Source organism: Trachypithecus francoisi, unplaced genomic scaffold (genome assembly GCF_009764315.1).
Source record: "Trachypithecus francoisi isolate TF-2019V2 unplaced genomic scaffold, Tfra_2.0 Contig01461, whole genome shotgun sequence".
Taxonomy (NCBI): Eukaryota; Metazoa; Chordata; class Mammalia; order Primates; family Cercopithecidae; genus Trachypithecus; species Trachypithecus francoisi.
Window position 1 is genome coordinate 10,899,317 of NW_022681433.1, and position 23,666 is coordinate 10,922,982.

Genomic DNA, 23,666 nt, shown 5'->3' on the forward strand with positions numbered 1-23,666 from the left:
GCTGAGTTAAATCCTACTTGCTTGTAGTGTATTATCCTTTCGATGTACTGTTAAGATTCAATTTGCTCATATTCTGCTGAGAATTTTTGCATCTGTGTTCATCAGGGATATTGACCTGTAGTTTTCTTTTTTTGATGTGTCCTTGTCTGATTTTGGTATCAAGGTAATCCTGGCCTTATACAAAGAGTTAAAGAAATTCCCTCCTCTTCATTTTTTTTTTGGAATAGTTTTAGGAGAATTACTTTGGGTAGTATGTTCTGATCAATGAGCATGGGATGTTCGTTATGACTTTGGTAGAATTTAGTAGTAAAGTTATCCAATCCTGGACTTCTATTTGTTGGGAGAGTTTTTATTACTGATTCAATCTCATAACTCATTATTGATCTGTTCAGGTTTTTAATGTCTTCTTGATTCAATCTTGTAGGATGTATATATGTCCAAGAATTTATTCATTTCTTATGGAATTTCTACTTTGTTAGCATATAGTTTTTCATAACAGTCTATGATGATCTTTTGTATTTCTGGTGGTATCATTGTTATATCTCATTTTTCATTTCTGATTTTGTTTATTTGGATATTCTCTCTTTTTCCTTGGTTAGTTTAGCTAGTAGTTTATTAATTTTGTTTATCTTCTCAAAAAACCACTTTTTGTTTCATTAATCTGTTGTTTTGTCTTTTTTTGATCTCTGTTTTTTTACTTTTCTGATTTTTAATATTTCTTTTCTTCTATTAATTTGGGGTTGGCTGTTTTTGCTTTTCTGGTTCCTTGAGTTGCATCATTAGATTGGTTATTTGAAATCTTTCTAGTTTCTTAATGTAGGCATTTATTGCTATAAAATTCCCTCTTAGCACTGTTTTTGCTGTATCTCACAGTTTTTGTAGTTTGTATTTCTATTTTCATTTGTTTCAAGAAATTTTTTGATTTGCGTCTTAATTTTGTTGACCTAAAGGTTGTTGAAGAGCATATAGTTTAATTTCCATGTGTTTGTACAGTCTCCAAAGTTCCTCTTGTTATTGACTTCTAATTTTATTCCATTGTTGTCTGAGAGATACTTGATATGATTACAGTTCTTAAAAAATTTGTTGAGACTTATTTTGTGGCCCAGCATGTGGTCTATCCTGGAGAATGTTACATGTGCTGATGAGAAGAATGTATATTCTACAGCTGTTGGATAAAATGTTCTGTAGATATCTGTTAGGTCCATTTGATCTAAAGTGCAGTTTAAATCTTATGTTTTTTGTTAATTTTCTGTGTAGGTGATCTATAATGCTGAAAGTTGAATGTTGAAGTCCCCAATTATAATATTATTGTTCTAGAGTCTATCTCTCCCTTTAGATCTAATAATATTAGCTTTATATATCTGGGTGCTTTGATGTGGATGCATATGTATTTAGTATTATATCCTATTGCTGAATCAATTCATTTGTCATTATATAATGACCTTCTCTGTCTGTTTTTACTGTTTTTGACTTGAAGTCTGTTTTATCTAAGTATAGCTACTCCTGCTTGCTTTGGGTTTCCATTTGCATGGCATATCTGTTTCCATCCCTTTACTTTCAGTCCGTATGTGTCTCTACAGGAGAAGTGAGTTTCTTGTAGGCAGCATGTAATTGGGTAATTTAAAAAATCAATTTGGCCAGATGTGGTGGCTCACGCCTGTAATCCCAGTACTTTGGGAGGCCAAGGTGGGTGGATCACGAGGTCAGGAGATTGAGACCATCCTGGCTAACACAGTGAAACCCATCTCTACTAAAAAATACAAAAAAGTAGCTGGGTGTGGTGGCAGGCGCCTGTAGTCCCAGCTACTCGGGAGGCCGAGGCAGGAGAATGACATGAACCTGGGAGGCAGAGCTAACAGTGAGCCAAGATCATGCCACTGCACTCCAGCCTGGGCGACAGAGCAAAGACTCCATCTCAAAAGAAAAAAAAAAAAAATCAATTCAGCCAGTCTGTATCTTTTAAGTGGAAACCTTAATCCATTTACATTTGAGGTCATTATTGATATGTAAGGACTTATTCCTGTAATTTTGTTAGTTGTTTTCTGGTTGCTTTGTATTTTTTTTTTTTTTTTTTTTTGAGACGGAGTCTGGCTCTGTCACCCAGGCTGGAGTGCAGTGGCGTGATCTCGGCTCACTGCAAGCTCCGCCTCCCGGGTTCACGCCATTCTCCTGCCTCAGCCTCCCGAGTAGCTGGGACCACAGGCGCCCGCCATCTCGCCCAGCTAATTTTTTGTATTTTTTAGTAGAGACGGGGTTTCACCGTGTTAGCCAGGATGGTCTCGATCTCCTGACCTCGTGATCCACCAGTCTCGGCCTCCCAAAGTGCTGGGATTACAGGCTTGAGCCACCGCGCCCGGCCTCTGGTTGCTTTGTATATGCTTTGTTCTTTTGTTTCTCTTTTACTGTTTATCTTTATGGTTTGGTGGTTTTCAATAGTAGTAACATTTGAATCCCTTCTCTTTTTCATTTTTGTGTTTGCTCTACCAGTGAGTTTTATACTTTCATGTATTTTCATGATGGTAGATAATGTCCTTTCACTTCCATGTATAGGACTTCTTTTAACGTTTCTTGTAGGGCCAGTCTAGTGGTGATGAATTGCTTCAGTTTTTGCTTTTCTGAGAAAGACATTATTTATCCTTAATTTTTGAAGGATAACTTTGCTGGGTATAATATTCTTGGTTGATAATTTTGTTTTTCTTTCAGCACTTTGAATATATCATCCATTTTCTCCTGACCTATAAGGTTTCTGCTGATAAATCCACTGTTAGTCTGATAGGAGTTCCCGTATATGTGACTAGATGCTTTCTTCTTGTCATTTTCAGAATTCTCTGACTTTTGACAGTTTGCCTATAGTATGCCATGGAGAGCTTTTTTTTTTTTAAACTTTTTTTTTTTTTTTTTGAGATGGAGTCTCGCTCTGTCGCCCAAACTGGGGTGCAGTGGCTGGATCTCAGCTCACTGCAAGCTCCACCTTTCAGGTTCACGCCATTCTCCTGCCTCAGCCTCCCGAGTAGCTGGGACTATAGGCGCCCGCCACGTCGCCCGGCTAGTTTTTTGTATTTTTTTTTTTTTAGTAGAGATGGGGTTTCACCGTGTTAGCCAGGAGGGTCTCGATCTCCTGACCTTGTGATCCGCCAATCTCGGCCTCCCAAAGTGCTGGGATTACAGGCTTGAGCCACCGCGCCCGGCCAGAGAGCTTTTTGAGTTACATCTATTTGGGTTTCCCTGAGCTTCCTGTATCTAGATGTCTAAATCTCTTGCTAGACTTGAGAAATTTTCAGGTACTATTTCATTAAGTATGTTTTCTATTCCTTTACTCTTCTCTTTACCTTCTAGAACTCTCCAAATTTGTGTATTTAGTAATATCATGGTGTCCCGTATGCCAAGTAGGTTTCGTTCATTCTTTTTATGTATGTATTTATGTATGTATGTATTTATTTATTTATTTAGTTGTTGGTTTGATTTGTTGTTGTTTCTGAGATGGAATCTCGCTCTGTTCCCCAGGCTGGAGTGCAGTGGTGTGATCTCAGCTTGCTGCAACCTCCACCTCCCAGGCTCAAGCAATTTCCGTGCCTCAGCCTCCCAAGTAGCTGGGACTACAGGCACAAGCCACCATGCTGGGCTAAGTTTTTGTATTTTTAGTAGAGATAGGATTTCACCATGCTTTGGGCAGGCTGGTCTTGAACTCCTGAGCTCAAGTGATCTACTCACCTTAGCCTCCCAAGGTGCTGGGATTGTGGCCATGAGCCACCACGCCCAGCCTATATATTTATTTTTTTTATCTTTGTCTGACTGGGTTATTTCAAAAGACTTGTCTTTAAGTTCTGAGATTCTTTCTTCTGATAGCTCTAGTTTATTGTGGAAGTTCTCAAATGAATTTTTTGTTTCAGTCATTGAATTCTTCAGTTCCAGGATTTCTGTTTGGTTCTTTTTTATTATATCTATCTCTGGTGAATTTCTCATTCATATCTTGAATTGTTTTTCTGATTTATTTGTAATATTTATCTATGTTCTCTTGTATCTCACTGAGCTACTTTGATTATCATTATTTTGAGTTTTCTGGAATTCCATAAAATTATTTTCCACTGGAATCTATTGCTGAAGAATTATTATGTTCCTTTCGAGTTGTCATATTTCCTTGTGTTTTCATATTTATTTTTTCCTTATGTTGATATCTGCATATCTGGTATAACAGTCACATCCAATTTTTTTTTGGATAGGCTTTTATAGGGGAAGACTTCTTCCTAAGGATGTATCTATGGTGTTGGTTGGGTAGGACACTTTAGCTGTTATTCTGGGTGCATGGAGTCATGCAGTTTCTGTGTGATTTCTTCAACTGTAAACAGCACCTGTGGTATTTGTGGTTTTCTCAGTGGCTAAGGCTGAGTTTGTTAGTGGAAATTGTGATGAGGTTTACTGTGGAAGGGGTTGCCAGTCCTCAGTCCTCAAGCTCAACTGGTGGCACTGGCAGGTTGAGTATGCCTCTCCTTGGGCCTCTGGGTGGCATAGATGAGCACCAGTGTTAGTGGGTCCCAGTATGCTGATTCTTCAGCCCCTAGGCACTTGCTCAGGTACCAGGAGTAGCAGCAGTGAACCAGGTAGGGCGGTAGGTTCTCGGTCTCCTGGGCAGTGTGCTTGTTTGGGTGATGGCAGTTATGGTGATGGGACAACCATCAGGCTCTGAAGTAGCATGTGTTTGTGTTAGCATTGGCTGTGACAAGCTGGGTGGGCCAGTCCCCAGACGTCCAGATGGCACATTTGAGTGAATGCTGGCTGTGCTGGTAGTGGCAGACAGGGTAAGCCTATCCTCGGGTTCTGAGGAGGAGTGCAGAGATCCCTCCAGTGGTGGATAGGGTGGGGCAATCCTCAGGCCCCAGGGTAGTGGGCTTGGGCACTGAGTGGGAGGCAGTGTTAGGCTGAGCAGACCTGTCTTCAGTAGTTTCAGTAGTATGCTGAGGCACCACCTGTAGTGTACAGGGCAGGGTGAGCCCCAGGCCCAGGTGGAGTGCTTAGGTGGTTGCAAAAGTGTTTGAGAGTGCAGGGGTTTGGGACAGCTGAGGGACCTGTCCTCAAGGCATGTGCAAGTGTGCTTTGACTTTGCTGCTGAAGAGGGTGTGGTTACTGCCTGAAGTGCATGCTTCAGCCCCTACAGCAGCAGTGGCAGCTGCAATGGGCAGCGGCAGAGTCTGTTCTCAAGGCTTGTGCACATCAGCCCTGCTGCTAGGAGAATGGGGTCGCTGTCTGTGGTGGCTGCCCCAGAAAGGCAGTCTCAGGTTCTAGAAAGCACACACTTTAGTTCCCTTTATCCTGGGGGCAGCCTCCCCAGTGTGATACACTGCACATTCCCCAGGGTGCAGCACACTGTATGTGCTAGAGTGCTGAGTTCCCTGCTACTCCCCTGGGTTTAACCAGCATTGTACTGCTACAGCCCTCTGGATGGATGTGGGAGGATATCTCTAGTGATGTGAGCAGCATGCAGTCTGGCATGGACTAGGCTCTCAAAGTAGTGCCATGCTGCTGCTGCTTAGGAGTTGTAGGGCAGTGGGACTTGGTGTGAGCTTCCTCTCTGGAGCAATGCTATCATGTCATCTCCAGGCAGCTCCCTACAGTAGTCTCAGGGCTTACAAGGGTCAAGGGGTTTTCTCCTGGCCCAGGTTACAAGAGTTTGTGGTCATTGACCTTTTCTCTGTACTGGGAAGCTTCTCTGGGCTCTCAGCTGATCCCAACTAAGCTGGTAGCCTTGCCTTCTGATCCCTCTGTGTCTTACATGTATTTCACTCTTCTCTCTTCAATGCTCTATTCAGAGTATGATTATCTACTTGTTATTTTGAGTCTTCTTTATGGAGGAGGTGAGTGCTGGATGCCTCTAGCCAGCTGTCTCGAAGCCCCTCCTTCTAACTTCCATCTATTTATTGATATTAATTATTTGGTGAGACATTGTTCTTATTTGTTTTTAGTTCTTTATCCATTGTTTCTTTTAGCATATTTAAAACAGTTAACATAAAGTCTTTGTCTAATAAGTCCAGTGTCTAGGCTTTGTCAATGATTGTTCCTATTAATTTCTTTTTTTCCTGTGTATAGGCCACAGTTACTTCTTTGTATGTCTCATAGGTTTTGTGAAAATTAGACATTTTAAATAATATAATGTGGGAAATCTATAATCATATTTCACCCCTCCCCAAGGTTTGTTTCTGCTCCTTGTTGTAACTGTTGTTTGTTTAGTGACTTTTCTGTACTAATTTTGTAAAATCTATATTCTACTGAAGTCTTTGTTTCATTAGTTTAGTAGTTAGCTAGTGATTCAACATACGTTTCCTTAAACATCTGGAACAACAACATCATCATCATCAACAAAAATATTCCATCTTTGTGTATGTGTTGGGACACCTTCTACACTAAGGCTGTTTATAATTCTGCCCTTGTCTTCATTTCCTGCTTGTGTAGAGTCTGGGTGTCAGCCAGAAGCGACAGTTTTTTTAGGTCTTTTCTGAGCATACAGCCTGACTTGGGTAAGTGCATGGCCTTCTAGATTCCCAGGAATATGTGGGAGCTTTTCAAAGCCCTTATTCCCTAAAATGCCTCACTTCTCATCTTTTCTTCTCAAGCTTTTTGGATTATCTGTTGTTTACCCCAAGTGGCAGTTATGCCTTACCCCAACTGACAGTGGCTAATTCATTTGCCTTTAAATGTATTCAATAAATGCCCCCTACCCTGGGTAGTTGTGTTTGTCCTAGGAAAGTTTTGAGTTAGTTAAAATAGGCACAAGCACTTTGAGCTCGGAGTCACCAGCAAGGTCAAAACAACCACAATTCTCTGAGAAGAAGGTCCTTTCTGCCACCCTTGGTAATAAACACTGGTGCTGGGAAAGTAGGTTGTTGACTTCAGAGCCAGTATTAATCTGCAGAGCAGTAGATGGGGCCAGAGTAAGTTAAAAACACTACAAAGAGCTGGGAACAGTGGCATATGCCTGCAGTCCCAGCTGCTTCGAAGGCTGAGGTGGGAGGATAACTTGAGGCCAGGAGTTTGAGGCCGTAGTGTGTTTTACACATTACTGGAGGTAGTTTGGTGATATTTTATTTAGGGTTTTTGTATTTAACTGAGACTAGCCTGGAAGTTCTCATTTTTGTGTAACTTCCTGGCTCTATCAATCTATGTTAGCATTTTGAAAAAAAGCTGGAGGTATTCTTTCTTTTCTTTTGTCTGGAAAATTGTGCATCTAATTGCAATGATCAATTCCTTGAATATTTGGTAGAACTTTTCTGAAAAGTCACCTGAACTTGGAATTCCCTTGCTGGGGGGAAAAACCTAACCTTTATTGTTTTACCATTCTAGGACTACCCAGGCTTTCTGTTTCTTTTTAGTCCATTTTAATAACTTGTGTTTTTGGCTGTATGTGCTGGGCCTGTAATCCTAGCACTTTGGGAGGCCAAGGCAGGAGGATTGCTTGAGCCTAGGAGTTCAAGACCAGCCTGGGGAACATAGTGAGACCCTGTCTCTTAAAAAAAAAAAAAAAATAGCTGGGCAGCTGGGCATGGTGGCACATACCGGTGGTCCCAGCTACATGGGAAGCTGAGGTGAGGGGGATCGCTTGAGCTTGGGAGCTCAAGGTTGCAGTGAGCCATGATCACACCACTGCACTCCAGCCTGGGCAACAGAGTGAGACCCTGTCTCAAAAATTAATTAAATAACTTGTATTTTCTAGCTAAATATATAAATAAATGTATAAACTACATTTCATTTAAATTTTCAAATTTGTTGTTATAAAGTTATTCATATAATTAATCTTTTATCTTTTAAAATTTCTCTGGATCTGTAATTGTGCCTTCTTTTCTATTTCTAATGCTCATTTCCTTTTTTTCTTCCTTAATCTCACCAGGAGGTTGTGTTTTTTATTATTCCCTTTCTTCTACTTAAAAGAATATATGTGTTTTCTTTTTTAAAAAATGGACAGAATCTTGCTGTGTTGCCCAGGCTGGTCTTAAAACTCCTGACCTCAATCAGTCCTCCCACCTCAGGTTTCCAAATTGATGGGATTACAGGCGTGCACCACCATGGCTAGCCTCTTCTACTTTTTTGAAGTTTATTCTGCTCTTCGTTTCTGTAACTTCTTCAGTTGTGTGGTTAACTCATTAATTTTGTGTCTTTCCTTTTTAATGTGAATGTTCATGCAAATATCCCTTTAAGTATCACTTTTTAGGCCAGGTGCAGTGGCTCACACTTGTATACCCAGCACTTTGGGAGGCTGAGGCAGGCAGATCATTTGAGTCCAGGAGTTTGAGACCAGCCTGGACAACCTGGAGAACACGTCAGAAAGAAAGAGAGAGCAAGAGAGAGAGAAGCAGGGGTGGGTGGGAGGGAGGGAAGGAAGGAAAAGAAGGGAAAAAAGGGAAGGAAAGGAAGGAAAGAAGAAGAGCCAGGCATGGTGGCGCTCCTGTAGTCCCAGCTACTCTGGAGTCTGAGACAGGAGAATCACTTGAACCCTGGAGGTAGAGGCTACAGTGAGCTGTGATCATATCACTGCACTCCAGCCTGGGTAACAGAGCAAGATTCTGTCTTAAAAAACAAACAAACAAAAAACCACTTTTTATATTTATTTTTTACTGTTACTCAGTTCTAAGTATTTCCATTATAATTTTTCTACCTATAAATTTTTCCATGTTTATAATTTTTTCCAAAAAAATTATTGTTACTAATTTCAAGGTTAACTATATTATGGTCCATACATTAGTAATTCTTTGAAATCTGTGGGGGTCTAGCTTTATGACCTAGTTAATTTCTATAGACATTATATGTGAGCGTGAAAAGAATGTGTTTTTACCAACTGTTGGATGTGGTGTTCCATGTTAGTGTGCTCAATCATTATTAGGCTAGTTAAACTTCTGTGTCTTTATTTTGTCTCATTGTTCTATCAATTACTGAGAAAGGTTTTTTAATCTCTGAGAAAGATGGTGGATTTATCAGTTTGTCTATATATGCCACTTAGTTTAAAATATTTTTTTCCACTTCCAATCATTTGCAATTACATTAAGTAAATTACATTTTTGGAGAATTTTCCAGTTCTTCTAACTCATCTGTTTGTTTTAAGTAAAGCATAAGTATCACATTGCCACATTCTACTCTTGAATTGCACCATAGGAATCGCAGTGAAATTTATGAGATTGCTTTTGTTGTTGTTAATACATAATAAAAATAAGAGCTGCCATTTATGAAGTACCCACTATCTGTCAAGTATTATGATAGGTGCTTTATTTATAATTAAAGCCCTCTTCTCTCACATGATTGGGACAGATAGCTGGTTAGTTCATTGAAAAAATTGTTTAAAGAATTATTATGAGATGATACATGCTTTAAACATTTTATTTGAACTTAAATGTTTTTGTGTGTATTTATTCAGCAATTATTATGTATAATTTTGTTCAGTGCAGTTTAACTTTTTTCATGCATAAACCACAACTGTAGTGTGTAGTCAGGAATTTCTAGTTTCTGTTGATATAAATTGGAAGTAGAACCCAAAGAAATTTTCAAAGCAATATGAGTGCATAATCATAGGTCTTTATTATTTTTAACCAAATTTTGTAGTTATCCTGCCTATTTAACAGTTGTTTAGCACTTCATGTTTAGTGAGACAAACTATATAATTATAGTAAAAATTATTATTGGCATAAACAGACTTGGGAATAAACCCATCTGACTCTTTATAAATATACAGTTCTAAATAGTGACAGCAAAAGCATTCAGTTACACTGGAGAGCAGCCATCTAGCTGGGAGCATTTAGTGTGAGTCGTTAATATCTGTCCTTATTGTACAGAGGCAATGGGGAGAATCAATTGATCTACTCTATCAGTTGAGTAGAGGTTATTTAAGAGTATCTGTATTAGTAGTCCTTACAACAACTTTGCAAGGACGGGTATTTTCCTCGTTTTAGAAAGATATGATTTGCCCAAGATCCCACTGCTAACTGAGGGATCCCACTGCTAGCTAAGGCCTGGACTTGGCTATTACTGAACCAGGACCAGGACCTGGCCTCAGTTATTTCAACTGGTCATTCCACAAAGCCATGAGACCTTTTATAATCTGCATGTGATTTAATCTCAGATTTACTTCATTTATTGCCCATTATCATAAATTAGTATCTAGGATTCTGCATTGGGAAATGTTTTTTTCTGGCCCCCTTAATTTTTTTTTTCATAAGGTTATTACTTACCATGCTTTCCAACCTCCCTTCCTGCTTTCTTCAGCTTTATCTGGATGCTCTCTCACCTTTGTCATCCGGTCACAGTTCACTTGGTCAGGTTAGCTTGTATCTGAACAAACACTTTCTAATTCTTGAGAGGTACACTCCATCACTACCTAGCAGCTTGGATTCCAAGCCTATCATCTAGAAAGCAAAATCTTACTCATCATAGATGTGTTACCATTTGTTCATTTCTTAATTTCTTCATTCTTTTCAAAGCTACATCCTGTGCCTCTAACTCTTTTGATTTCCTCTCCATGACTAACTTTTATGTAGTGATTTTTTTTCTTCTAATGGTGCCATTCATTCCTAAATGAATCAGCACCAGTGAGATCACATTTAATGATCCTTGACACAGCTTTGATGAGATTCTCACACTTTCTAAAGAAATGTGATGTTTCTAAGTGATGTTTCTAAATGATGATGTTTCTAAAGAAAATGCATCTACTGATTAGCCATATTCAAGCAGAAGTTATCACCACCACCATCACGACCAAGTCTCTTATTTCCCAGGGGATTCACAAGTCCCTGTTACTGGTTTGTGTTTCCTTTCCAGAAAGCCATGTCCAGTGTTTCTGAAATAAGGACAGTAGCTGTATAGAGCTCCAGTGGTGGAGAACTGGTACATGTCTCTGGCACTTCATTGTAGAGTCAGTCTGAGGATTTTCATACCTCTTGGCATTCTGTTGTATTTTCAGTTGGAATTCTAATCCTTAGAGATTCCTTTGATTAACTCTTAGCAAACTGCCTTAATAAACTGCCTGATCTCCCAGACTCCAATAGTTTACTTTTTAAACCACCTTATTCTTTCATGGTCCAGTGTTTACTTCTCTGCAGGCATAGTGGGTTGTTAGCATTAGCAGGTCCTTCCCTAGAAAGCAGACTCAGGAGAAAAAAATAACAAAAAAGGATATTAGCAGGGTCCCTATTATCCTGTTCCTAAACAGCTGATTGTAATGTGCTTAGAAAACAAAGGAGCTCTTGGGGAGTATTAGAGAAGCCCTCTTCTTTTTCACTTTCTGACCTTTTTGTTAAGGACAGATTAGCCTACTCTGAGCTGGACTTTGAGGGAACTGATTTACCAACCCTCTCTCCAAACCCATATCTCGCAGACTTTTATGTTGCAGTAAGTAACCACTTCATCCCTCTAATTAGGCCAATCTCCTTGTACTCATACTTGATTCTTATCTTTTTCGTCATACCCTATGTTTTTTTTTTTCAAATCTTGCTTATTTTTCCTTCAAAACAGTATCCAGAATGTGATCCCTTCTCACTGCCTCCACCCATGAGTGAACTAACTCCAGGAGGAGGCACGTGTGCCCATCTGTTGATCTCAGTTGTGGGCCATCTAGCCTGGCTTTCCCATTGCTCATATGGAGCCTTGACCTGAGGGCAGATTAGGGAGAGAGGCTCCTTCATGACCAGTTCTACCTGATTCCAATGACAGTCCTAGTTGCAGTCCAAGGTACAATGTCAGTTATGAAATTCATCCTGCAGACTAGTATGTCATTCTGAAAACAAACTCCCCTGTCTTTACTCAAATGTGAACCATTCTGTTTCAGGGCAAGGAGAAAAGAAAACAGAGAGAGTTTGTTGTTGCATTATTCATTTGATTACATAGTAATATACTAAGGATGTATGAGACTCACTGCAGCACTGGTGATTCTATGGAGCTTAATGCACTTAATGTGTGGTCACTGTCCCCCAGAACAGCTCTCTACTGTACAAAGAAAGAGAGCCTAATATAGGGAAATGCAGTTACTGAAATATGGCTCATCACCAAAATGTTTCCAGTTCCGTATACCATCAGAAAGACTAAGGTCTACAATTGTACTTGGAAAACTGGCTTTAAGAAAAAGATGTTACATTTATGTATTGGGACTGTTTAATTGCTTTACATGTACCAACTCACCTAATCTTCAAAACTATATCAAGTGGCCGGGCGCGGTGGCTCAAGCCTGTAATCCCAGCACTTTGGGAGGCCGAGACGGGCGGATCACGAGGTCAGGAGATCGAGACCATCCTGGCTAACACGGTGAAACCCCGTCTCTACTAAAAATACAAAAACTAGCCGGGCGAGATGGCGGGCGCCTGTAGTCCCAGCTACTGGGGAGGCTGAGGCAGGAGAATGGCGTAAACCCGGGAGGCGGAGCTTGCAGTGAGCTGAGATCCGGCCACTGCACTCCAGCCTGGGCGACAGAGTGAGACTCCGCCTCAAAAAAAAAAAAAAAAAAAAAAAAAACTATATCAAGTAAGGGCAAAGGCTAGGCTTAACCCCATTTTACAAAGACAACTGATATACAGAGAAGCTGAAGAATGTGCTCAGGGTCACATGGCTAGTGGCAGATTCAGACCTAGTTTGATTTGCTCTAAAGTCCACCCTCTTTAACCATTATGCAACACTGCCTCTTGATTTAAAGAGAAAATTGTACAAAACATTTCCTTCTCTCTTTTTCTTCCTCCTCTCATTTTCAAACGCTCACATGTGCATAAACAGAAGATACTCAGCTGGCAAGGGTTGAGTCCTTTTCATGACAGCAGTTCTCGGGCCTTGACTCCTATTATCACTAACTTAATAGTATCTTGAGACTTTTCTCCTGTTGCCTCTCCTTTCTCTGGATCAAATCAAACAAGAAACAACAAGAGGAAGTGAGAGGAGATACTGGAGGCTGGTCTCGAACTCCTGACCTCAGGTGGTCACCCACCTCAGCTTCCCAAAGTCCTGGATTACAGGCGTGAGCCACCGTGCCTGGCCTCTAGATATGTTTAGATACACAAATACTAATGTTTTATAATTGCCTATAGTATGCAGTATAGTAACATGCTGTAAAGTTTTTAAGCCTAGGAGCAATAGGCTATATTATATAGCCTAGGTGTGGTGTAGACTACATCACGTAGATTTGTATAAGTACACTGTGATGTTCACACAGTGATAAAATTGCCTAATGATGCATTTCTCAGAAAATATCCCTGTTAATACATGCTTAATACATGCTTATATTTTCCTTTAAGGCAAATATTAGGTTTTTTAAAAGTTATTTATGAAATGATTGTATGCATATTTGCTTTAACTTTCTCAAACTCATTTTTAATGTATAGGATTAAAGTATCTCTTTTTAAAAGTGATTTTAAATATAATATAAAGTATGGCCAGCATGGTAGCACTTGCCTGTAATCCCAGCACTTTGGGAGGCTGAGGCGGGCAGATCAGCTGAGGTCAGGAGCCTGGCCAACATGGTGAAACCCCGTCTCTACTAAAAAATTAACCGAGCGTGTTGGTGGGCACCTGTAATGCCAGCTACTTGCGAGGATGAGGCAGGAGAATCACTTGAACCCGGGAGGTGGAGGTTGCAGTGAGCCAAGATCACACCACTGCACTCCAGCCTGGGCGATAAAACGAAACTCTGTCTCAAAAAACAAACAAACAAACAAAAAGTACATGCACAGTTGAGATTCTCTTGTACTAAAGGGTTTTAAATCTGCACATGAAGAGTATGATGTTATAGTTTGCTTATGTTATACATGTAGTTAAGTCATACATTTTCTTAATTCTTTGATATTTCAGAGGAAGAGTTTTGAAGAAAACTGGGCATAGGCTCAGCAAAACCAAACAGAAGAGGAACAGAAAAAGAAACAAAAAGCAGAACAGTCAGAATAAAATCATGGAGGAAAACTCATTAGAATTCTTCAGTGATCTTACACCGGGAGATCAGGACCCATCTCAGAGTGAAGAGGAAGACATTGGAAAGACCAGAAGAGAATCAGAATATCCTTTCATTGGTGGTCTACAAAATGAAGTCAGAGATTTTGTGACTGGGTATAAAGAAAAAAGATGGAAAAATGAAGATCCTAAAGACAGTTTCCAAGACGTTATGTCTATAGTTGAATTGGACAACACACCAAAGAATTACCTCTCTAAGGAAGGTGATAACTTGTTTGTAAGTTTGTCACTGATGCCAGATGAAACCTCTGTTACTAGTCCAATAGTGACTCAAAACCTTTCCTGTGTAACAACCGATGACTGCTCTGGCATGAAGGCAGAAAAGCATATTAGAGAGAGGCATACTATAGCATTAGACACCCAGGACCTTGCTGTGGAAACTTCATGCTCATTTATGAAGAAGAGAGAAATAGTAGATAAAAGTCTCCCACGTGAACCCATTCTGTGCCATCAACGTGGAATCAGAATGTCAGATAAAGTTTTAAGAGAGGAACAATTGTATGCAACTAAAATCAGTCACTGGGCTTTTTTCACAACCAGTTTATCTGATGAAGATTTACAGCTGGGCTCTAACAGACAGCCCTATTTTGGTAGGTGGCCTGCAGGACCTCATAAGTCTATATGTGAACAGAGACCAAAGAAAGATAGAGCACATAAGTTGGCTGGTCCTGACAGCAGGGGGCAATGGATTCAATTGATTTTCACTTCGGTGGCAGCATCAGGACCAGGAAGCAGTCCAGAAATATTGACAGACAAACTACTGATAGGAAATGAAGATTTTTCACCTCCACCTGAAACTATAGATTCATTCATAGAAACAAACCTCTTCAGAAGCTGCTTACCTCAACTGGATATACCAAAGAATGCTTTAGAATCAACAAAAAATAAGAAAAGGAGGAAGAAAAGGATTTTCAATTTGGTACCAAATTTTTACTTATTAGGACAGAGTCATATCAGTGTAAAAGAAAGGGAGAAATGTGACCTGTTAACAAAAAACCATGGACTAAAAATTACTTTGAGAGAAGAAAAAGATAGAATTTCAGAAAGGAACAGTGAAGAGAAGAATAAGCAAAAACTTACGACCTTTGATCATCATCCATTGTGGTTTTACCTTGATATTATCAAAGCTCCCCCTTTAAATATTGGTGGACAGTGTTATTCTCATTGCCTGTCATTTAACAGACTAAGGTGCTCTGCATCTTTATACAAAAATTATATTCCTTCTTTTTTGCTGCATAATATGTCTAGTGTTTGGAAGGCATCTTTTACAAACAAGAAACTGTTTTTGACTTTCGAATCTCAGACAAGAGTCGGTAATAAACTAAATGATGCAGGGTTTATTTCCCCAGAAATTTTACACAGTCATCCTGACACTTCGTGCTCTGTGGGAGTCACTTCTGATTTTCACTTTTTAAATGAAAGGTTTGATGGAAAGCTGAAAAGATGGGAAGAACCTAAGCAATTACCAGCTGAGGACAGCCAAGACTTAACAAGCACTAACTGTAGTTCCCTTGGGCTACCATTATCACAAGGGTTTGCCTTGCAACTAGTAAAGCTTTTTGGATCTCCAGGCGTTCCAATGGGTAAGTTGTTTTATTTTGCTAGAAGTAAAAGTCCAGTTTAACATATGTAAGTAATTTTACAGTGTTTCTACCTGGTGGTTAGTGATCTCATGCAGCTTATTAATCTCGTGATGCTTTTCAGCAGTGAGTGAAGACCCGTAGCAAACGGTGCTTGATCTTCAAAGTCCCCACCCTTTGCTGTCGGTAGTCTTCATGTCTCCTTCAATGTCTTTGAGAACGTAGAATACTTGGGCTCTCGATTTCAATAGATACTGGGAAGAATGGAGGATGAAGTGGGCAAAAAGGGATTATGTAATCAGTAGAGTTAGGCTGCTTTATTAATTTATTTATTTATGAGATGGAGTATCACTCTGTCACTCAGGCTGGAATGCGGTGGCGCGATCTTGGCTCACTGCAAGCTCTGCCGCCCGGGTTCACGCCATTCTCCTGGCTTAGCTTTCCAAGTAGCTGGGACTACAGGGGCCCACCACCACGCCCGGCTAATTTTTTTATATTTACAGTTGAGACGGTGTTTCACCGTGTTAGCCAGGATGGCCTTGATCTCCTGACCCCGTGATCCGCCCACCTCGGCCTCCCAAAGTGCTGGGATTACAGGTGTGAGCCACTGCGCCCAGCCCAAGATAGGCTGCTTTGAAAAAAAAAAAAGAATTTTCCCAGCACCATTTATTAAATAGGGAATCCTTTCCCCATTTCTTGTTTCTCTCAGGTTTGTCAAAGATCAGATGGCTGTAGATGTGTGGTATTATTTCTGAGGACTCTGTTCTGTTCCATTGGTCTATATCTCTGTTTTGGTACCAGTACCATGCTGTTTTGGTTACTGCAGCCTTGTAGTATAGTTTGAAGTCAGGTAGCGTGACGCCTCCAGCTCTGTCCTTTTGACTTAGGATTGTCTTGGCAATGCAGGGTCTTTTTTGGTTCCATATGAACTTTAAAGCAGTTTTTTCCAATTCTGTGAAGAAAGTCATTGGTAGCTTGATGGGGATGGCATTGAATCTATAAATCACCTTGGGCAGTATGGCCATTTTCACGATATTGATTCTTCCTATCCATGAGGAATTGGCTAGCCATAAGTAGAAAGCTGAAACTGGATCCTTTCCTTACTCCTTATACGAAGATTAATTCAAGATGGATTAGAGACTTAAATGTTAGACCTAATATCATAAAAACCCTAGAAGAAAATCTAGGTAGTACCATTCAGGACATGAGCATGGGCAAGGACTTCATGTCTAAAACACCAAAAGCAACGGCAGCAAAAGCCAAAATTGACAAATGGGGTCTAATTAAACTAAAGAGCTTCTGCACAGCAAAAGAAATTACCATCAGAGTGAACAGGCAACCTACAGAATGGGAGAAAATTTTTGCAACCTACTCATCTGACAAAGGGCTAACATCCAGAATCTACAAAGAACTCAAACAAATATACAAGAAAAAAACAAACAACCCCATCAAAAAGTGGGCAAAGGATATGAACAGACATTTCTCAAAAGAAGACATTCATACAGCCAACAGACACATGAAAAAATGCTCATCATCACTCGCCATCAGAGAAATGCAAATCAAAACCACAATGAGATACCATCTCACACCAGTTAGAATGGCAATCATTGAAAAATCAGGAAACAACAGGTGTTGGAGAGGATGTGGAGAAATAGGAACACTTTTACACTGTTGGTGGGATTGTAAACTAGTTCAACCATTATGGAAAACAGTATGGCAATTCCTCAAGGATCTAGAACTAGATGTACCATATGACCCAGCCATCCCACTACTGGGTATATACCCAAAGGATTATAAATTATTCTACTACAAAGACACATGCACACGTATGTTTATTGCGGCACTATTCACAATAGCAAAGACTTGGAATCAACCCAAATGTCCATCAGTGACAGAGTGGATTAAGAAAATGTGGCACGTATACACCATGGAATACTATGCAGCCATAAAAAAGGATGAGTTTGCGTCCTTTGTAGGAACATGGATGCAGCTGGAAGCCATCATTCTTAACAAACTATCACAAGAAGAGAAAACCAAACACCGCATGTTCTCACTCATAGGTGGGAACTGAACAATGAGATCACTTGGACTCGGGAAGGGGAACATCACACACTGGGGCCTATCATGGGGAGGGGGGAGGAGGGAGGGATTGCATTGGGGAGTTATACATGATATAAATGATGAATTGATGGGTGCTGACGAGTTGATGGGTGCAGCACACCAACATGGCACAAGTATACATATGTAACAAACCTGCACGTTATGCACATGTACCCTAGGATTTGAAGTATAATAAAAATAAATAAATAAATAAATAAAAAAGAAAGAAAACCTTTCTACTTTCTTTGTTTCTGTTTTTGAGGCAGAGTTCTTGTCGCCCAGGCTGGAGTGTAATGGTGCAATCTCGGCTCACTGCAATCTCCACCTCCCAGGTTCAAGCAATTCTCCTGCCTCAGCCTCCTGAGTAGCTGGGATTACAGGTGCCCGCCACCATGCCCAGCTAATTTTTGTATTTTTAGTAGAGACGGAGTTTCACCATGTTGGCCAGGCTGGTCTACAACTCCTGACCTAAGGTAATCCACCCACCTCAGCCTCCCAAAGTGCTGGGATTACAGGCCTGAACCACTGTGTCTGGCCGAAAAGAAACTTTCTACTTTCTGCCTTTGTTTTGTTTGACACATGGCTCTTTCCTTTCTCATTCACAATTATGGCTCCCAAATACAACATTAGTAAATGGGAGATTGCAAAGATTACATGAAGGAAAGATATCTGAAATAGCTGAATTTACTTTTTAAAGGCAGTCGGTAAAGGATGCTGAAGGGATGAGGTGGAAGTCTGACTAGCTGACTTAAAAGGTTCCTTCAGGCTCTTAAGGTTGTTATTTTGGGGCTGGGTGTGGTGGCTCACACCTGTAATCCTAGCATTTTGGGAGGCCAAGGCAGGATGATCACTTGAGGTCAGGAGTTTGAGACCAGTCTGGCTAACATGGTAAAAACATGCTCTACTAAAAATACAAAAACTAGCCAGGCATGCTGGCATGTGCCTGTAATCCTAGCTACTTAGGAGGCTGAGGCAGGAGAACCACTTGAACCTGGGAGGCAGAGGTCGCAATGAGCAGAGATCACACCACTGCAATCCAGCCTGGGTGAGAGAGTGAGACTCCATGTCAAAAAAAAAAAAAAGATTGTTATTTTTGGAAATGAAAAAAATCTACATGTGAATAAAACAAGCAAAAATATGATTTTTTAATATTCCAACTAAATTTCTTTTTGGGCCAGCCACAGTGGCTCATGCCTGTAATCCCAGCACTTTGGGAGGCTGAGGCAGGTGGATCACCTGAGGTCAGGAGTTGTAGACCAGCCTGGCCAACATGGTGAAACCCCATCTCTACTAAAAATACAAAAATTAGCCAGGAATTGTGGCATGTGCCTATAAACCTAGTTACTCAGGAGGCTGAGGCAGGATAATTGCTTGAATCTGGGAGACGGAGGTTACAGTGAGCTGAGATCACACCACTGCACTCCAGCCAGGGCAATAGAGTAAGACTGTTTCCAAAAAAAAAAAAAAAAATTTGTCTTCAATCATGAGCATATTTAAGATAATGTCTTTATGATATTTATCCCAACTTTTCCTTATTTGTAACTCAATAGCTGATGCTTTCTAGTGCTCTTCCTTGGGGACAGAAGCTGTAAGACTCAAGAGGCCAGAGCTCCGATTTTTGTAGTTCTCCTGTATCTTCTGTTGTTCTAGACCTCTCAGGGTTCCTTGGGGACCTGTTCCATCTCAAAGCTTGTCACCCTGAGTTTTTTTACTTGGCTCCTAAGCTTCGGATGTTCCAGAGAAATTTGGTCCTGCAGCTGAGACCAAAGATTGACCAAGTCCTAGGGCCAAGGAGTCATAATTACCAACCTGCTCTTGGGGCTCTGGCATCATATTTATCATATTTGTAAACTTTGTGAATAATTACATCTTGACTATTTGCTGTAATTTTTCTTTTTTCTCTTTTTTCTCTTTCTTTTTTTTTTGAGACAGAGTCTCACTCTGCCGCCCAGGCTAGAGTGCAGTGGTGAGATCTTGGCTCAGTGCAGCCTCTGCCTCCCAGGTTCAAGCGATTCTCCTGCCTCAGCCTTCCAACTAAGTGGGAGTACAGGCTCCTGCCATCGCACCCAGCTAATTTTTTTTTTTCTTTTTGTATTCTTAATAGAGATTGGGTTTCACCATCTTGGCCAGGCTGGTCTCCAACTCCTGACCTTGTGATCCACCCACCTCGGCCTCCCAAAGTGCTGGGATTACAGGCGTGAGCCACCTCACCCAGCCTATGTGCTGTAATTTTTCTACCCACCTACATACACCAAAGAAACATACCAATTTTTTCAAAGTAAATGCATTTGCTTTGGGGAGCTCTAAGTGATAACTGAAGACGTTTTAGATCTGGGATCTTAGTCAAGGTCCATATTCAGAAATTGTATGTAAAATTTTGGGGGTTATTTTGTGCCATGTTTTGGGGGGAAGTCTGGAGATTTTATCAGCTCCTCAGAGGGGTCTATGATGCAAAAAGATTAACAATCACTGCTTTAGAGAGGCACCAGAATGCATGAAGACACTATTGTGAAAAGATTCTATGCCTCCTCTTACCTTGCATGCACGATATCATCATAATCAACAATGATCAAGCATCCGCTAATTAAACTTCAGAAAGCTTTTTAAAGGAAATAGACCTCATTCATCAAATAGCTTACCTTCTAAATGGGGAGACAAGACTAACATAAAACAAAATTACTGCACATAGAAAATATAAATGATAAGCTTATGAATATTTTATGAGTGACATTAGTAGTGCTAAAAGGATTGTAGAAGAGAATTTGAGGTTATAGTTCTGTCTGGATGCCTTCCATGTGGAAGTGCATTATAAGCACTGTTTTTACAAGGGAGAAAGAATGTAGCTCAAGAAAAGCAGAGGGAAAGAATTTCATATTTGGAAATGGCATGTACTTGAAAGGGATAAAGAGGAAACCATAGGCCGGGCGCGGTGGCTCAAGCCTGTAATCCCAGCGCTTTGGGAGGCCGAGACGGGCGGATCACGAGGTCAGGAGATCGAGACCATCCTGGCTAACACAGTGAAACCCCGTCTCTACTAAAAAAATACAAAAAAAAATCTAGCCGGGCGAGGTGGCGGGCGCCTGTAGTCCCAGCTACTCAAGAGGCTGAGGCAGGAGAATGGCGTAAAACCGGGAGGCGGAGCTTGCAGTGAGCTGAGATCCGGCCACTGCACTCCAGCCTGGGCGGCAGAGCGAGACTCCGTCTCAAAAAAAAAAAAAAAAAAAAAAAAAGAGGAAACCATAAATAGGGGCCATGAAGCAATTTGTTTGGCTACATTGGACGGGCCAAGCTCATCGTCAGTGGCCTTGTAAATAAGGCAAGAACGCAAATGAATCCTAGTATGAGAGTCTGGTTCGTGTTTACTAATTGAGATCTGAGACAAACTCCAGCTTTAGACATCACCAAAATATCTTTAAAACCAGACTTTTAACGGTATGGTGGTTAGATATCAGGTTTGCATGTCTTCACAGTTAGGGTAAAAATCTGTGTGACATTAGAGATGAGATTAGTTCTTTCTTTTTTTCACAGAATCCTTGTTGCCTGATGACTATGTGGTTCCCCTTGACTGGAAGACACTAAAGATGATCTACTTGCAATGGAAGATGTCAGTGGAGGTATATTATGTGTGTGTGTGTGTGTGTGTGTGTGTATATTTTTTTTTTTTTTTGAGATGGGGTTTCACTCGTTGCCCAGGCTGTACTGCAATGGCACAATCTGTGCTCACCACAACCTCTGCCTCCTGGATTCAAGCGATTCTCTTGCCTCAGCCTCCCTAGTATCTGGGATTACAGGCATGTGCCACCATACCCAGCTAAGTTTTTGTATTTTTAGTAGACATGGGGTTTCTCCATGTTGGTCAGGCTGGTCTCAAACTCCTGACCTCAGGTGATTCTCTTGGCTTGGCCTCCCAAAGTACTGGGATTACAGGCGTGAACCACCACACCTGGCCAGTGGAGGTATATTTTTATGGCTTTCAAATAGAAACTGCTGTTCTATTCTCTACTTCTATGAGATTAACTTTTTAGATTTCACATGAGTGAAATCATGCAGTATATATTTTTCTGTGTCTGGCTTATTTCAATTAACATAATTTCTTCCAGGTTCATCCATGTTGTTGCAAATGACAGAATTTTATTCTTTTTTATGGCTGAATATTATTCCATTGTACACGCTATGGTGTTTATTGCACAGCAGGGAGGGTGACTATAGTTAACTATAGTTAACACTAATGCATTCTATATTTCAAAATAACTAGAGGAGAGGATTTTGAATGTTCTGACTACAAAGAAATAATAAATATTTGAAGTCATATATATACTGATTACTGTGATTTGATCGTTATACAATGTGCACATGTATCAAAACACACTGTGCTCATAAATATGTACAATTATTTTGTGTCAATAAAATTTTTAAAATTATGGAATAAAAAATAAAATTTATCAAACTTGAGAGAAGTGCTAGATACCTTAAATTAGAAAAAGAATATATTTGGATCGGGATGAGTGGATAATATAGGCATGTTTCCTTTCAGTTAGTCCCAAAGAGAAAGTTGCATGTAATTCCCTAACTTTGTGGAAGAATATACAGGTATAAGGACTCACTGGGGATGACTAAGGCACCCACTGTAGGAGAGTCCTTTACTCTTCATTGCATCTTTTCTCCTGTCCAGCCCTCAGTCTTATCCATTTTGATAGAGTAACGGCTACCAATTAGATTTGTAGTTACTTGACTTGGAAGCACCTTCCTATTGTGATCTGTGGTCCACAGTGACAGACATGACTATTCTGAGGGCTGTTCATTTTCCAGGTAGCTGGAGGAGGACTGGCTTGGAAGGTTAGAAGGATGATAGAGAATCTGGAAAAACCAGTACTTCACCTAACCTAGTGGGGGTGCCTGGGGTTCTGTTCACATTAGTTGGTTATTATTTAAATGTCCAGAGGCAATGCTAATGGGTACATTTTGAAATGAATAGTAAAATCAAATTTTAGTGAATCATTACAGAACTAATAGTTCAGGATAGTAGGTATTTTTTAACTGTTCTCATAAACACCGTTATGGGAAAAGTAGACTCATTTTGTCTGTCCATTTAGTAAAACCAAATACATTTTTTCTCAACTTCTTGTTTCTCCTTATTCCCCATGGAGACTTTATTGCTACTTAAAACACACATACACACACACACAGAGCAATATTTTAAATGTTTAAATTGACATTTGTGGGCCAGGCGTGGTGGCTCATGCTAATAATCCCAGCATTTTGGGAGGCCAAGTTGGGTGGATCGCTTGAGGTCAGGAGTTCGAGACCAGCCTGGCCAGCATAGTGAAATCCTGTCTCTACTAAAAATAAAAAAATTAGCTGTGTGTGGTGACACTTGTCTGTAATCACAGCTACTTGGGAGGCTGAGGCAGGAGAATCACTTGAGCCCAGGAAGCGAAGTTTGCAATGAGCCAACATTGTGCCACTGCACTCCAGCCTGAGCGACAGAGCAAAACTCTGTCTCAAAATAAATAAGTAAATAAATAGATATTTATGGTTATTATATTTCTTTCTTTCTTTCTTTTTTTTTTTTTTTTGAGACAGTCTCACTCTCTCACCCAGGCTGGAGTGCAGTGGCATGATGTCAGCTGAATACAACCTCTGACTCCCAGGTTCAGGAGATTCTCCTGCCTCAGCCTCCCAAGAAGCTGAGACTACAGGCATGCGCCACCACACCCACCTAATTTTTGTATTTTTAGTAGAGACAGGGTTTTGCTGTGTTGGCCAGGCTGCTCTCAAACTCCTGACCTCAGGTGATCCACCCACCTCGGCCTCCCAAAGTGCTGAGATTGAGCCACTGTTATATTTCTTCTGTCATTTTAGGAGTGTCCCTACATGAGTAAAATGACAGTGCAAACTTAACTCCAATGCCAAATATTAATATTTTATGTATTTTATTAATATGTTATGTATTTTAATTATAATTTCTAGAAAAGACAGAAGAAGATGGTTGAAAAATGAAAATTCCTTGAACTGTAAGTATGACCTATT

The 23,666-nt window shown here is 40.4% G+C and overlaps 1 protein-coding gene across 1 annotated transcript in view; it reads left to right on the plus strand.

The window, feature by feature from the left end:
* The window catches only part of LOC117097614, a 55,105-nt gene that overhangs the window by 27,287 nt on the left and 4,152 nt on the right, over positions 1-23,666 (plus strand). The window contains exons 3-5 of the mRNA XM_033235643.1: positions 13,801-15,539; positions 21,165-21,250; positions 23,607-23,650. Of these exons, the coding sequence (XP_033091534.1) occupies positions 13,898-15,539; positions 21,165-21,250; positions 23,607-23,636 (1,758 nt within the window). The 5' untranslated portion in view covers positions 13,801-13,897 and the 3' untranslated portion in view covers positions 23,637-23,650. The remainder of the gene's footprint in view (positions 1-13,800; positions 15,540-21,164; positions 21,251-23,606; positions 23,651-23,666) is intronic.